Consider the following 14,076-nt stretch of genomic DNA (forward strand, 5'->3'; position numbering starts at 1 on the left):
GACTTGACGTGACACACGTTAAGAATAGTATGACGTGAATTACTCTTAGAAAAAAAAATCATGAATAATTAATTGAAATCTAGTTTTAACTCAAGTTAACTTAACTATCACGGTGCAAACAACCACGTAATCCCTCTGTCTAGGTAATCGGGACTCTCTCTTTCTATATATATATATATATATATATATATGGATCATGTTTAAGGCCCAATTATTTAGCCAACTTTATTTAGGTTAAAACTTTTAGAGTGGACTGATTTATTTATTTTATTTTATTTTTTTAAGGATGGCCGAAACTTTCAACTAGGACAAAATACATTTGCCAAAATAGTTAGCACTTTAACATGATCCTATATTTTAAATTTTTAGAGGTTTGAAGTCCAAACTGGAACGCAAATATGTTTGGAACAGATCAGATAATTCCAAATGAAGCCTGCCAGTGATTATTGGTCAGATTCGGATTAGAACGCAGCTGGCCCCATGTAAGGTGCGACCCACCAACATTCCTTCAAAGCCAACATTACCGACACGTGTCAGCACTTACCAGATCATTTTAAAGACATTTTTGGTCAAAATTGTCTTTTACAGCCAACGAGATTTACAGAGTAGTCTTCTCTTCTCTGCTTGTTCAGGTAGAGTTGTCTAGGGTTCCTCTCTGTTTCTTCGATTTTTCTTTTGTTCTGGTTTCGATTCGTGTAATTTGTTTTTGAGTTTTTGAAATCGATTCCTTTTTCTGGATAGATGGAGAACAATAATTGGAGACCAACTCAAGGGGAGCCTAATATGGATGGCGTCGATTGGAGAAATCTGCTTCCACCTGATTCTCGTCAAAGGATTGTCAACAAGATGTAAGCTTAGCTCTACTGATTATTTGGGCCGAATTTTATTTGATTGTTTATTTTCATCTTTTTCAAAAGTTACAAGATTTAATCCAACTATTTTTGTTCTTGTATTTCAGTTATTTTGATTGTAAACTTTGTGGAGAATGTAATTTAGTTAGGGAATTAAAGATTATTATAACACTGAATTACAGGTTATTCTATGAGAAGTATCGATTTTGGTCTATAATGGTAATATTTTATTTTATTAGAAAGTAGTAGAGGTAGGGGGTACTAAATGATTAGGATTCTATGAGATGTTGAATTTCATCTTTGATTTTGTGGATGTGATGTTGAATTTCTCAATCCTAACTATCTAATTTATGTCCTTGATTTTTTTACATTATGAATAACTAAGGGTGTATTTGATTGCTAATGGAATCCATTTTCCATTGCGTTTGATTGATTTTTTCTGATTTCCACCCTCATCAAAAAATCCAGCAAAGATTGGATTTTAATTTTCCACCCCCAAATTAGGATCCTAATCTCTCTCCCTGCTTTTTCTTCTTCACAACCACCACCAAACCACTGTCACCATCGTTGCCGATGCCGATCACCATGATCTTCCTCACTGTCACCGCTGTCGGTCATCATTCTCTCTCCTTATGTTTTTTCCCTTGAATTCTAGATGCAATCAAACAATGGACTCTGGTTTTTCCACCCTACACATTTTCAAATTTATTTCGAAATCAAATGAATTTCCATGCTATCAAATAGATTTGAAGAAAAAATTTCAATCATTGGATTATGATCTGAGGCATTATTTTCCAGCCACCGTGATTTGGGGTCCACTTATTTTGTCTGAGATATGGCTTTGATTGTGGATCTTATCATTACTCGAGGTTTGTTCTTGGTTGACATGCTCTATCTGCAAAGCCTCAGTTGACCTTATTTTTATTCATCGTGAATTTGCTCTTCATTTGCCCCCCACCCACACACTTTTTTGGCATTCGATGGATATTCCCTAGCTCATTTTGATCACTCTACTTTGGCTGACCGTAGAGTTTTTTGGCTGCAAAAAGATTCTATGGGTTTTGGCTCTATTGGGGATTATTGAAGGAATGGAGTAGCCCTGTTTTTGAAGGGAATGAGCATTATGTCATGAGATCTTTATCAACATTATGGATCTCATATTTTCCTAGTGAATAAATTTGATGATTTCAACGGTTGTTTCTTTGAGAAATTTCTTTTAAATTGGGAGAGGGTTTCTGAGGATTGAGCATAGCTTTGGAGTTGGGTTCCGCGTTTGTGGTGCCCCCTCCCCCCCTTTACTTATCTCCATATGAGATAGGTCCCTGGTAACAAAAAAACGGTGTTTTTAAAAGGAAAAAACGCGTTTAAAACACATCTTGTAGCTCCAACAATAAAAACGATAAAAAACACACTATTTGAAAAAATCACATTTTTAAAAAAACGTCATATTTTCTTTGTTTTAAACGCATTTTTTTTGTTTTAAACATGTTATTTTCACTTATTTTTACTTATCAAGAAAGAAAAAAAAAACCCTAAACCAAACACTTCCTTTTTTTAAATGTGGGATTGGATACATAATTGAATTTGATGATTCATAAATGTAGAAATAGGGGATTTGATGATAATATCTTAATATTATAGTTTTTTCATTTTTCAATAATTTATTATTTTGAACAAAAGATATGTTTATGAGTAAACTCTTTTTGGCATCATAACATGTATAATTATGTTTGAGAACATGTTATATTGGAAACATAAAAAATTTTCAATAAATGTCTTATGTATAAGATACATACATTTTTTTCAGAATTTTTAGTATACTTTTTTTCTTTTATGTTTCATCGTTTTGTCCCGTTTCTTTCTTGTTTTTTTTTTCCCATTTTCTATGTTTTTTCTGAAGTATTCCCTTGCCCCGAACTACGACTTTGTGGCAATGGATAGGTCTACTCGACCTCCTATTTCATTATATATTCTATATTCAAAAACAAAAAATGCCTAAGAAAATATTTGACAGACACGACACGTTGGGATGTAAATTGTAAGGATGATAAAATAGAGAAACTGTTGAATAACTCTTATTTTATTATTTTACATATTATTTGTCCTTTTTAGTCTTTTCACTTATTAGACCATGTAATCTCCTTTAAAAGCCTAATTAGGGCTTAGTAATAAACTACTTTTTACTGTTCTCCTATTTTCAACTTGGTATCAGAGCCTACCTCCATATCCTCTCCTTTCTTCTTGTTACAACCCCATCGCACAACCCCTCTCTTAAATCCACCTCACAACCTCTCGGTGTAGTCTAAATCATCACCCCTACGGGGGTTGTTTTACTCCCTCCCTAATTGCAACATGCGATAGGGTCATTAAACCTCATTGAAGCTTTACAGCAACAACAAAGTTGCTGTTCTTAGACCAATCGATGGCTCTAGAGACTTGCGACAACAGTTTTTAGGTCGTTTGCAACAGAAACTCAAAGCAGTGCTGCTGTTTTTTTGTTTTTTGGAACCTGCGACTATAGCGGGGGTATTTTTTGGAACCCACACCTGTTGTTTGCATCGTATGGAATTTATCACCACAGCAGGACTGCTCTTTGGTATCTACGATTAGCATAGGGTTGTTTTTGGTCTGCGAACAGCATAGGGTTGCTGTTTTGGTTTGTGATCAGCATAGGGTTGCTGTTTTGGTCTCTGCGATCAGCATAGAGCTGCTGTTTGGTCTCTGCGATCACCACAAGAGTGCTATTTAGAGTCTGCGACCAGCATAGTGATGTTTGGTATATACGATCACCACAGGGGTGTTTGTTTGCAAGCTGCGACCAGCATAAAGGCTGTTTGAAGCCTGGTTTCACAGCACAGGGGCTGTTGTGATCCTAGCATGGGTTTGCTTGAAGGCTGCAGTCGTATAAGGGATGTTTGAAGGCTGTACTCACAACACAGGGGCTGTTTGGAGCTTATATTCATAGCATTTTTATTTTTATTTTTATTGAAAGTTGTTCCTTTGTCCTCTTCGAACTCCCTTCAAACCAAAGTACATAGACTCTTTAATGGCATCTGAGACTTCCTCTTCCTCGGTCACTGGTAATAGTAATGGATCGAGTGGTCCTCCTCACTCAACCGACTTTCCAGGTATTCAAATTGGTACAGTAAAATTAGATGGTCCGAATTATCTCCTTTGGGCACGGTCAGTTGAAATGTTCATTGGTGGAAAAGAGAAAATTGGTTACCTCACAGGAGCGGACAAACAACCTGTACCGACGGATAGTTCTTACTCACATTGGTTTGCTAATGATTCTATGGTCCGTTCTTGGCTGGTCACTTCTATGCAACCACACATTACGGTTGGTTTTATGTTTTCCTCGATAGCAAAATAGATATGGGATTCCGCAAAGAGCATTTACTCGCAACGTCAGAATTTTTTACTTGGAGCGTGAGATTTCTTGTCTCTCACAAGGAGACTCTTCAGTTACCACCTACATATCACAGCTACGTGTTCGGTGGGAAGAGCTGACCTTCTATTCCTTGTCCTATGCCTGGAAGGATCCTCTTGATGAGATATTATATTCGTCGATTCTTGATAAGAATCGGGTTTTTCAGTTTCTAGCTGGTTTCCGAGATGAGTTTGAATATCCGAGAGTTCATTTATTGGGTATGGATCTCTTTCCGTTCTTACAGACCGCATATTCGTATGTCTTGGCTGATGAGAGTTGTCGCGCTACTGTCCTACGTCTTTCTTCTGGGGATGACTCCGCTATGCTTACTCGTCTATCTTCACCGCAATCCTCCAGTGGGTTTATGCCTATCCGTCAGCGACATAAGTGTGATCATTGTGGAAAGTTGGGTCATGTGAAGGCTCGATGTTATGTACTTCATGGTCGTTCGAATCAACAATGTCAACAGTCTCAACGACCTTCAGCTCATGTAGTTTCTCAGTCGACTACTGATATAGCACCTCCCTCAGCTAGTACATCCTCATCAGACTTGTTATCTCTTTCCCAGGCTGAGCTTAACAAGTTCAGAAAATTCTTCAATCAGATGAAGACCTCATCTCAGCCGGTCTCTACATTCGCTCACTCAGGTACTGTTGCATCTGCACATAGTATTTTCACCACTTCCTCACCATGGATCATTGATTTTGGTGCCTCTGATAACATGACCGGTCTGTCCTCCCTATTTAATACTTATAATGTTAGTTCTGGTCATTGCAAGGTTTGCCTTGCTGATGGTTCGTTATCTTCTATAGCTGGTCAAGGTCATGTTCCTGTTACATCTTCTTTATCCTTGACTAATACATTGGATGTTCCTCAACTCACTACTAATCTTATATCTATTAGTAGCATTATAAAAAATTTGAATTGCAATGTAATTTTTTACCCCTCTCATTGTGTCTTTTAGGATCTGGGGTCGAGCAGGACGATTGGCACTGGACGTGAAGTGAATGGACTGTATCTTTTGGACGTACCCGATTTACCTAACACCCATTCTGCTTCCCAGATTAGTTGTAGTAGTCAATCTAATAAAGCTCTTGTAATGCATTGGCACTTATGCTTAGCCACATTTCTTTTGGATATTTGAAACACATGTTCCTTACTTTATTTAATAATAACAATTTACTTGATTTTTCTTGTGAAACTTGTCAATTAGCTAAACATGTGCATTCTTCTTATCCTGTTAGTATGAATACTACTGCACCTGATATATTTGATCTAGTTCATTCTGATGTGTGGGGTCCTTCCCCGGTCACATCCATTCTTGATTTTCGTTATTTTGTCTTATTCATTGATGACCATAGTCGTACCACTTGGGTCTATCTTACGAAACACAAAAGTGAAGTTTTTGAGATTTTTAAACAGTTCCTTGCTATGGTTCATACCCAGTTTGGTTGTACCATCAAGTCCTTCCGTTCTGATCATGGTACTGAGTACACCTATAGTGAGGTCTTAAAACTTTGTTTAGATTCTAGCATTGAGCATCAAATGTCCAATGTTAAGACCCCTTAACAGAATGGTCATTCAGAAAGGAAAAATCGCCATATTCTAGAGTTAGTTCGTGCTATTTCTATTGGTATGAACGTGCCACCGTCTTATTGGGCCGATGCAGTTCTTACTGCTGTTTACCTTATTAATCGAACTCCCTCCCGGGTTCTTCAGTTTGCCACGCCCCTTTCTTAATTCTGTCAGGATCGTCCCCTGTTTTCCTTTTCTCCGCGTGTGTTTGGGTGCATATGTTTTGTTTAAATTCTTGATCAAACTCGTACTAAACTTGATCCTACGGCTGTAAAATGTATTTTTTTGGGTTATTCCTCTACCCAGAAAGGCTACCGGTGCTACCATCCTCCCTCTTGACGGCGTTTCATGTCTCGAGATGTTTCCTTCTTTGAGCATACCCCATATTATAATGGGTCCGTTGGCACTTACTCCGAATGATTTCCCATAGACTCGTCAGATGATCCCCTCCCTGGTTCCTTTCCTCTTCCTTTACCAGTTCCTTCCTCTCCACCTTCTGTCAGTTTGTCACCCCCTCATCTGCAGGTTTACTCTCGGCGTCCCCGCGATACTACCATCACTTCTCTGTCAGACCAGCTCGCTTCCTTGCCTTTAGATCCACTTCCTTCTGTTCCCTGTGATGATCGTCCTATTGCCACTCGTAAGGGTAAGTGTACTTGTACTTATCTTATTTCTAATTTTGTATCTGATTCTGCACTCTCACCCTCCTATCAGAGTTCTGTTTCTCTTCCTCCAACTATTGCAGATGCTATTGCCCATCCTGAGTGGCGCACAACTATGATTGATGAGTTGAATGCTCTTGAAAAGACTCAGACTTGGGAAATTATTCCTCTCCCGCCTGGAAGGAAAGCTGTGGGATGTCGCTGGGTTTTCACACTTAAGCATAATCCAGATGGTTCTATTGCTCGGTATAAGGCCCGTTTGGTGGCCAAAGGTTATGCTCAGACTTATGGGATTGATTATCAGGAGACTTTTGCTCCGGTTGCCAAAATGACCATTATTTGCGTTCTTCTTTCTATTGTCGCTATCAGAGGCTGGCCTTTCTACCAGTTAGATGTCAAGAATGCATTTCTCAATGGTGATCTTCAGGAAAAGGTTTATATGGTCCAACCTCCTGGGTTTCTTACCTCTGCTTCTCCTACACATGTCTGTCGTCTTCGCCGTTATCTTTATGGCTTGAAGCAGTCTCCTCGCACATGGTCTGAGCGCTTTACTAAGGCCATGCATCAGTTTGGTTTCCATCAGAGTTCTGCCGATCACACCCTTTTCTTACGTCACTTCCAGGGTAAAACTGTCGCTCTGATTGTTTATGTTGATGATATTGTTATTACTGGAGATGATGATTATGGCATTTCTAAGGTAAAAAATTACTTAGGCCGTTCATTTGAGATTAAGGACCTTGGGCATTGTAGACACCCCATTTTTGCATCCGCCTGATTAATCAAGTCGTCAACCCGATCGCAAAGGTTCCCAATGATGGATGTCTATTCAAATACTTTATTTTGTTACCAGATATGTTTCAGAAATCCGGATGAGGTATCTCGAACTGACAAAACTTAGAAACCACGCTACGCTAGGAAAATACGACCCTAGAAACATAGAAATCATCATCTTGCAAACCAAAAAGAAGCTTCACGATAAAAATCACTAAAAATGATTAAATTACCAAAATACCCCTAACCTCAAAACAACCCTAGAGCCTACGTTACGCTTAGGAAAACTCTCTCGAACACATAAAATAACAAATCGAAACCAAATAAATCATTTCACCAATTTTAAAAGAATTCGACAAAATTACGAAAATGCCCCTCATAAAGTTCATAACCATTTCACACAAAAAACTTCATAAATGACACAAAATAATATTTCCATTGAATTCCTTACGAAAAATCGATTCTAAAACATCCTAGAACATTAAAAACCGACTTAAAACGTGAAAAGTCCTCTCCGGGGGCAAAACGGTAATTTCACAATTTTCATAATTAAAAAATTCGAAATTAATAAATAAAACATTAAATAATTAAAGTGAAACATTAATGAAATTAATTTAAAATTTTGAACCTAAAAAATTGATTAATCGGACTCTCAGGCAAAATTGTTGAGGGTTCGTGGGATATTTCTTTAAGGACCCCTCCATTTAGGGGTCCAAAGAATTAAAGAAATAATGGAAGGGGGTTCTCCAAAAATTAAAAGTAAATCAAGCAAGACTAAAGTCAATGTATTAAAGTCAGTCAAGTGAGACTGAAGTCAAAATTAAAGTCAATTGAGCAAGACTGAAGTCAAGATATTAAAAGTCAATCAATTAAGACTAAAGTCAAAACCCTAAATCAAAACCCTAATCTAAACTAATCGAGTCAATCTCATAAAACTAAGGTCAAAACCCTAAATCAAAACCCTAATCTAATCAAGTCAAAATCCTAAATCAAAACCCTAATCTAAACTAATCAAATCAATCTCATAAGACTAAAGTCAAAACCCTAAAGACTAAGTCAAAAACCTAATTGAAACCCTAAAAGAAACCCTAATCAAACCTTAATGCTTCTAAAAACTTTATAAATAGGAGCCTCCACACCCTATTTTCGTATCAAAGAAAAAACCCTAAAAAAAGTAGGTGAAGAAGCCTCCACAACCCCTCCAAAACCCTAATTTTGGATCCCCAACTCCTTCCCTAACACCCCTACTCTGATTTTAACCTAAAAAACACCCAAAAACCTCTCAAAAACATCCCAAAAATCTACAACAAATTCGAAGCACCCAGATCCAAGAAGGAGATACCTTACCTCGGAGATCAGAAATCAGATCCGGAGATATAATTAAGTAAGGAATACGGTACAAGGAGCCATTTTCACCAGATCTGAGGGAATGGTACTTTTGTAGATCGAAGGTAAGTTTTTTTATTTTTATTATTTTTTAATCTAGGTTTGTCATTAGCGATGTAGATTTATTTGGGATAAGTAGAGACCGGCCATGGCCGGGCGGGGTTGGTGCCTAACACCTTCCAACCCCGTAACATGATCCCCGGATTCAGATTTTCTGTAGTAGAGTAGTTTTTATCCATTTTAGAGTCAGTTTGGTTCCTAGACCACAATAACTACGTGGCGACTCCCAAACCTCAAGGGTCAAAAGCGGATCCGCGCACCCCGCGGATCGAGGGCGCTTTCAGGCATCTTCGCTATTTTCTAGGTATTGAGGTTGCGCGATCCCAGTCTTGTATATTTATTTATCAGCGAAAGTATGTCCTTGATTTACTTAGTGACTCAGGGCAGCTTGGTTCTCGTACCGCTGATACTCTTATTGAGCAGAATCACAGGTTGGCTGATTCTGAGGGGGAGTGTGTGTCAGATATTGGGCAGTATCGACGACTTGTGAGAAAATTGATCTATTTGTCTATAACTCGCCCAGACATTGCTTATGCTGTTAGTGTTGTAAGCCAGTTTATGCACTTGTCTCGAACATCTCATCTTACTGCAATCTATCGTATTCTTAGATATCTTAAGTGATGTCCTGGTAGAGGTATTTTGTTCAGTAATCATGGTCATTTTCGTGTTGAGGCATAAACAGATGCAGATTATGCTGGTTCAGTGACTGATAGGCATTCTACTTTTGAGTATTGTACTAAGGTTGGTGGCAACTTGGTCACTTGGCGTAGTAAGAAGCAGGATGTGGTTTCTCGGTCCAATGCTGAGTTAGAATACCGAGCTATGGCACTTGGAGTATGTGCGTTATTGTGGCTCAAGACCTTACTAGTTGATTTGTGTCTTCCAGTGACAGCCCCTTTCTCCCTATATTGTGATAATAAGTCAACTATTAACATAGCGGCAAATCCGGTTCAGCACGATAGAACGAAGCATATTGAAGTTGATAGATATTTCATTAGAGAGAAGATTGTTTCTGGGCAGATTTGTACTCCCTTTGTTCCTACATTGCAGCAACTTGTTGATATTCTTACTAAAGGTGTCAGTAAAGCCGCCTTTGAAGGTGTTTTGTCCAAGTTGGGCGTTGTCGATATCCACGCACCAACTTGAGGGGGAGTGTTGAATAACTCTTATTTGATTATTTTATAGATTATTTGTCTTTTTTAGTCTTTTCACTTATTAGATCATGTAATCTCCTTTAAAAGCCTAATTAGGGCTTAGTAATAAACTACTTTTTACTGTTCTCCTATTTTCAGTTGAAACACCATTACATTTCCTTTTGGTAAGTTGGCATCTGTCATTTTACTTTTTTCTCTTTTTTTGTCGTCTATAATCAAAAGAACATTACAAGGAGAGGAACTACTAGGACTGATTATTAATACCTACCTTGTCTTTTGGTCATGCCAGATAGTGCCACATAATGCACTCTTTTGAAACTGATCCCATGAATATTTTGGCCAAACCCCTAGTGAATCTACACCCCAGAATTCAGTGCTGGTTTTCTGAGCGTGCATTCAACAACGGGTGGGCTAAACTACATTCAACGGGTTAGTCAGCCCAAGAGTGGCATTTTTCACAATTTGGCAAAATCAACACATGAGATGGGCATTAGGAACCAATGCTGAAGGTGTCATGCACTGTGATAACAAATGTTGGTAGCAACTTTATACGATATTTATTTATGTATATTAGTGTGTTGCTGGAACTATACTAGTTATAACAAAATTAGTTTATGACATGTCTTACTAAAATAAAATGTGTACATAACTAAAATAATTTTTTGATTGGTAAACTTACATTAAGACTAAAGAAGACTTAGCTAAAAATAAATGAAAGATATACTTAGAAATGAATGTCTCGTCTTTACACGCTAATACACTTGCCTATGTTGTTGATGCATGGATTGATTGCTTGTGCAATCAGAAGGGCGCTTATGCGAAATGGTAGGTTGATCATGTTGTTCTCAAGGATTCACATATTGGAAGTTCTTGTTTGTATCTCTAAGAAGTCGAATACAATGTACAATAACAATTCAAAGCACTATTAATAATTAAAGCACTATTGATGATATATTCTAATCCAATTACTAGAGTTCCATTGAATATCAGTTTACTTCGGACGTTTTATTGTAACTCGACACCTGCATCTAGGTTTACCTTTTAAGAATTTCTATTTTCTTTTAGTGGCTTTTATGCTTCTATGTGACAACACCCACCCATATCTATAACCTATTAAAACTAATTGTTTCACATGTACAGAATGGAGATTTTAAAGAGGCACCTTCCCATTTCCGGCTCTGAGGGAATACTTGAACTTAAGAAAATTGCTGTAAGGTTTGAGGAAAAGATTTATTCTGCTGCCACAAGCCAGGTACATCCACTACTCAAGATGGTGTATTCTCTCTGTAATTGTAATTTGTATTGCTTTTTTGCTTGCAACCTGCTACCCATACATTGACGTGCTTGTTCTCATTAACTTGTTATTCCGTTGATTTTTCTTTGCAATATTTATGTTAGTTACTCTGAAATACGGTTGCTTCCAGAATGCTATTTTTTTTTTTTTTGGATAAGTTTTAACCCATTTTTTGCATACATAACCACGATTGATATTTTTATTTTGTCAGTTCCATGCTTCAAACATTAACTGAAATTTATGAATTGGGCTTGTTTCCTTTATATTTTGGAGGGTAAATCTTGTAAGTTTATTTATTAGTAAAAGTTTATATTGCATCTATCAATTGTTTTTTTAAATTGTGACTCACCCCATATGCTTCAATACCCTGATCTGTACAATATTTCAAATAAGAAAAAATTGCCAGGGAAATGTTCTTGATCTGGACAGGAGAGGAAAGATCCTGGGACTGTACTTTAGAAGAAACTTCAATGATTGGGTAACATCCGTAACAGACCTATTTGGAAGAAGACTTATGATGAAAGCATTGTACTTCTTGAGGGATAGTCCTTGTACTTCCAGATTTTCATGTCCACCATTGGGAGGTTCAAATACTTCAGAGATGTCATTCTTTGTTTGTACCACAGTGTTGAACAAGATCTTCACTGTTGATAATCTAACAGTCATAGGATCAGTATTTTAGCCATCTGTTCCACTTAAAAAAAAACAGTGGTGAAAATGTTAAATAATTTACTCATGCATTGCAAGAACGTCAGTGCAATATGGTCCCACTTTTCAACCTCTTTCTTATTCACTGGATTCTACCCCGACACGTTCTCTCTCTTTTCCAAGTTGTTAGTCCACAACCTTTATTTTTTGAGGGAGGATTTTATATTTTGATATGTTTGGGCGTTTAGAATGAGAAAAACAGCTTTAGTCTCAAGTAAAGTTCATTCCTAGAGATGATCCTTGAAATATTAATCCTGGTCTCCATTTGGAGTTAAAGGGGCTTTTCTTTGAGGATTTTGCTTTTGGATGGGAAAATATTATGTTCTAAGGTTGGTCTCTTTTTTATTTTTTTTTTCATAAGTAAAAATTATTAAATAACAAAATAGAGGAGGTCGAGGAGAAATATTTCAAAGAACTAATACTATCTTGGTCCAAGACTAGATTTCAAAGAAAGAAATCCGATAAGCCTAATCAGTTTCGGTGTTTATTTCGGTCAACCTAGAAATGGAAATATTTTAGGAAGTGTGGAAATTAATACTAGTTTTGGAAATGATGAAAACATTGTGGAAATGAAAAAGAAAATCTTTGAAATTTCATTGAAACTATGAAACGATGAAATGTGCATTCAAACACACTCATTAAGTCTTCAAAATACGATAAACAACCATATGGCTTGTGGAAATGAAAATCAACAATGTTCTACTATTTACACATATATGTAAATAGTTGAGAGTCTATTAATGTAAAACAATAGTACTCTATATGGAAATGAGAATAATAATGTCACATTAACTTCATGCACCTTAATATATAAGACACTTGCTTAAATAAAAAAATATCAAGTACTACATTCACCTGTTATTGTATTTTATTTTTTAAATACATGTATATTAATAATGTATCCTACTAACTAGGACACAAATGATTATGTGCGTGCTTTTATGAACATGCTAACGCGCATGTTTTGCCCAATGAATAATTATAGGAGAGTCGAAAATTTAAAAGCAAATGGTAGTCTATATGGTGCAGTGGAGAATTTACCCGTGTTATGAGCATTGAATGATGAGATAAGTAAATGGTAGAATCCCTTTCCTGTTCAAAGCTTAGATTTTAGAGAAGGAAATTTGATAAACACATGGTATTAAAGTTCGGTGTCTATTTTGATTAGCTTAGAAATGTAACTATTTTGTGAAAATATTTGATATAGTATGAAAATTAGTAGAAGTTTAGGGAATGATGGAAGTATTTTTGAATTGACAATAATGTTGAGAAATTTTCATTGATATTGTGGGAAATGATCAAATAGCATTTGGTTTTAAAACTCGATAGTCCATCTCATCCCCACCAATATCAAGTTGACTCACCTGATTCATCTTTTCAGATACATAAACAATTTAACTTTGTTTAAAACTATTTATTAATATGTATTTTTATTAAAAATTTATTTATTTTTAATAAAATATGGTAGATTAGAAGATTCTCAGTCGCACGGTCATATTTTATAACTAAAAATTAATTATTTTTAATAAAAATTACAAAACCCCATTGATTCGGAGTTAACTGATATTTTCAAAATATCGAATGAGTCTTTTGGGTCTCGGTTGAGTCAGTGTGAATGACAATCCACATATGAGTCATCTTAGTCTTGGATGATTATTAAAACCATGTAAAATAGGCATTACAATAAACTCACTAAGTCTTCAAAATACAACAAATAACCATATCGAATGTGGAAATGCAGATCACCAACATTTTGTTCCATATATGCACAAATAGTTGAGAGCCCATTAGTGGAAAATAAAGTAGTGATGAAAATGAGAGTAATAATGTCACGTTAAGTAAATATATGGAAATGAATAGGACAACGGTTCGCTTCCAACCCCTACACGAATTGGTAGTTACCTTTCCTTATTGGTTGAATGGTCTTGTCAGCTTTCCTTTGATCTTGTTTTTAGAGCAGTTCTACCATGCCCACAGGTACTGGTTTACATTCGTAAGTGTGTTTAATATACAAAACACATGCTTATATAAATAAAATATTTAGTTCTGCTACTATTCCATTTTTTATATTTTTAAAATGTAAAAATTATTAATTTATCCAACTAATTAAGACATGGATGATTGTCTGTGCTTATGGTAACGTACTACTATTCTTAGAATAAATCAAAATAAGATGGTATAAATA

General features: G+C 36.3%; 1 protein-coding gene across 5 annotated transcripts in view; it reads left to right on the top strand.

Annotated features, from left to right (window-relative positions):
* Positions 1 to 404: 404 nt before the first annotated feature.
* LOC147382070 (mediator of RNA polymerase II transcription subunit 15a-like) overlaps positions 405 to 14,076 on the top strand; it is a 36,870-nt gene continuing 23,198 nt past the window's right edge. The window contains exons 1-3 of one of the 5 annotated variants that reach the window (XR_015174149.1): positions 405 to 848; positions 10,241 to 10,422; positions 11,030 to 11,141. Coding sequence is in view for 1 of the 5 variants with exons in the window: in XM_086429589.1 (XP_086285715.1) it covers positions 742 to 848; positions 11,030 to 11,141 (219 nt within the window). In the remaining 4 variants the exon portion in view is untranslated. The remainder of the gene's footprint in view (positions 849 to 10,240; positions 10,423 to 11,029; positions 11,142 to 14,076) is intronic. The other 4 variants (XR_015174147.1, XM_086429589.1, XR_015174146.1 and 1 more) reach the window with 4 other exon arrangements.

Source organism: Akebia trifoliata, unplaced genomic scaffold (genome assembly GCF_017979445.1).
Source record: "Akebia trifoliata isolate Shusen 1 unplaced genomic scaffold, ASM1797944v1 Contig00055, whole genome shotgun sequence".
In the NCBI taxonomy this organism is placed as follows: domain Eukaryota; kingdom Viridiplantae; phylum Streptophyta; class Magnoliopsida; order Ranunculales; family Lardizabalaceae; genus Akebia; species Akebia trifoliata.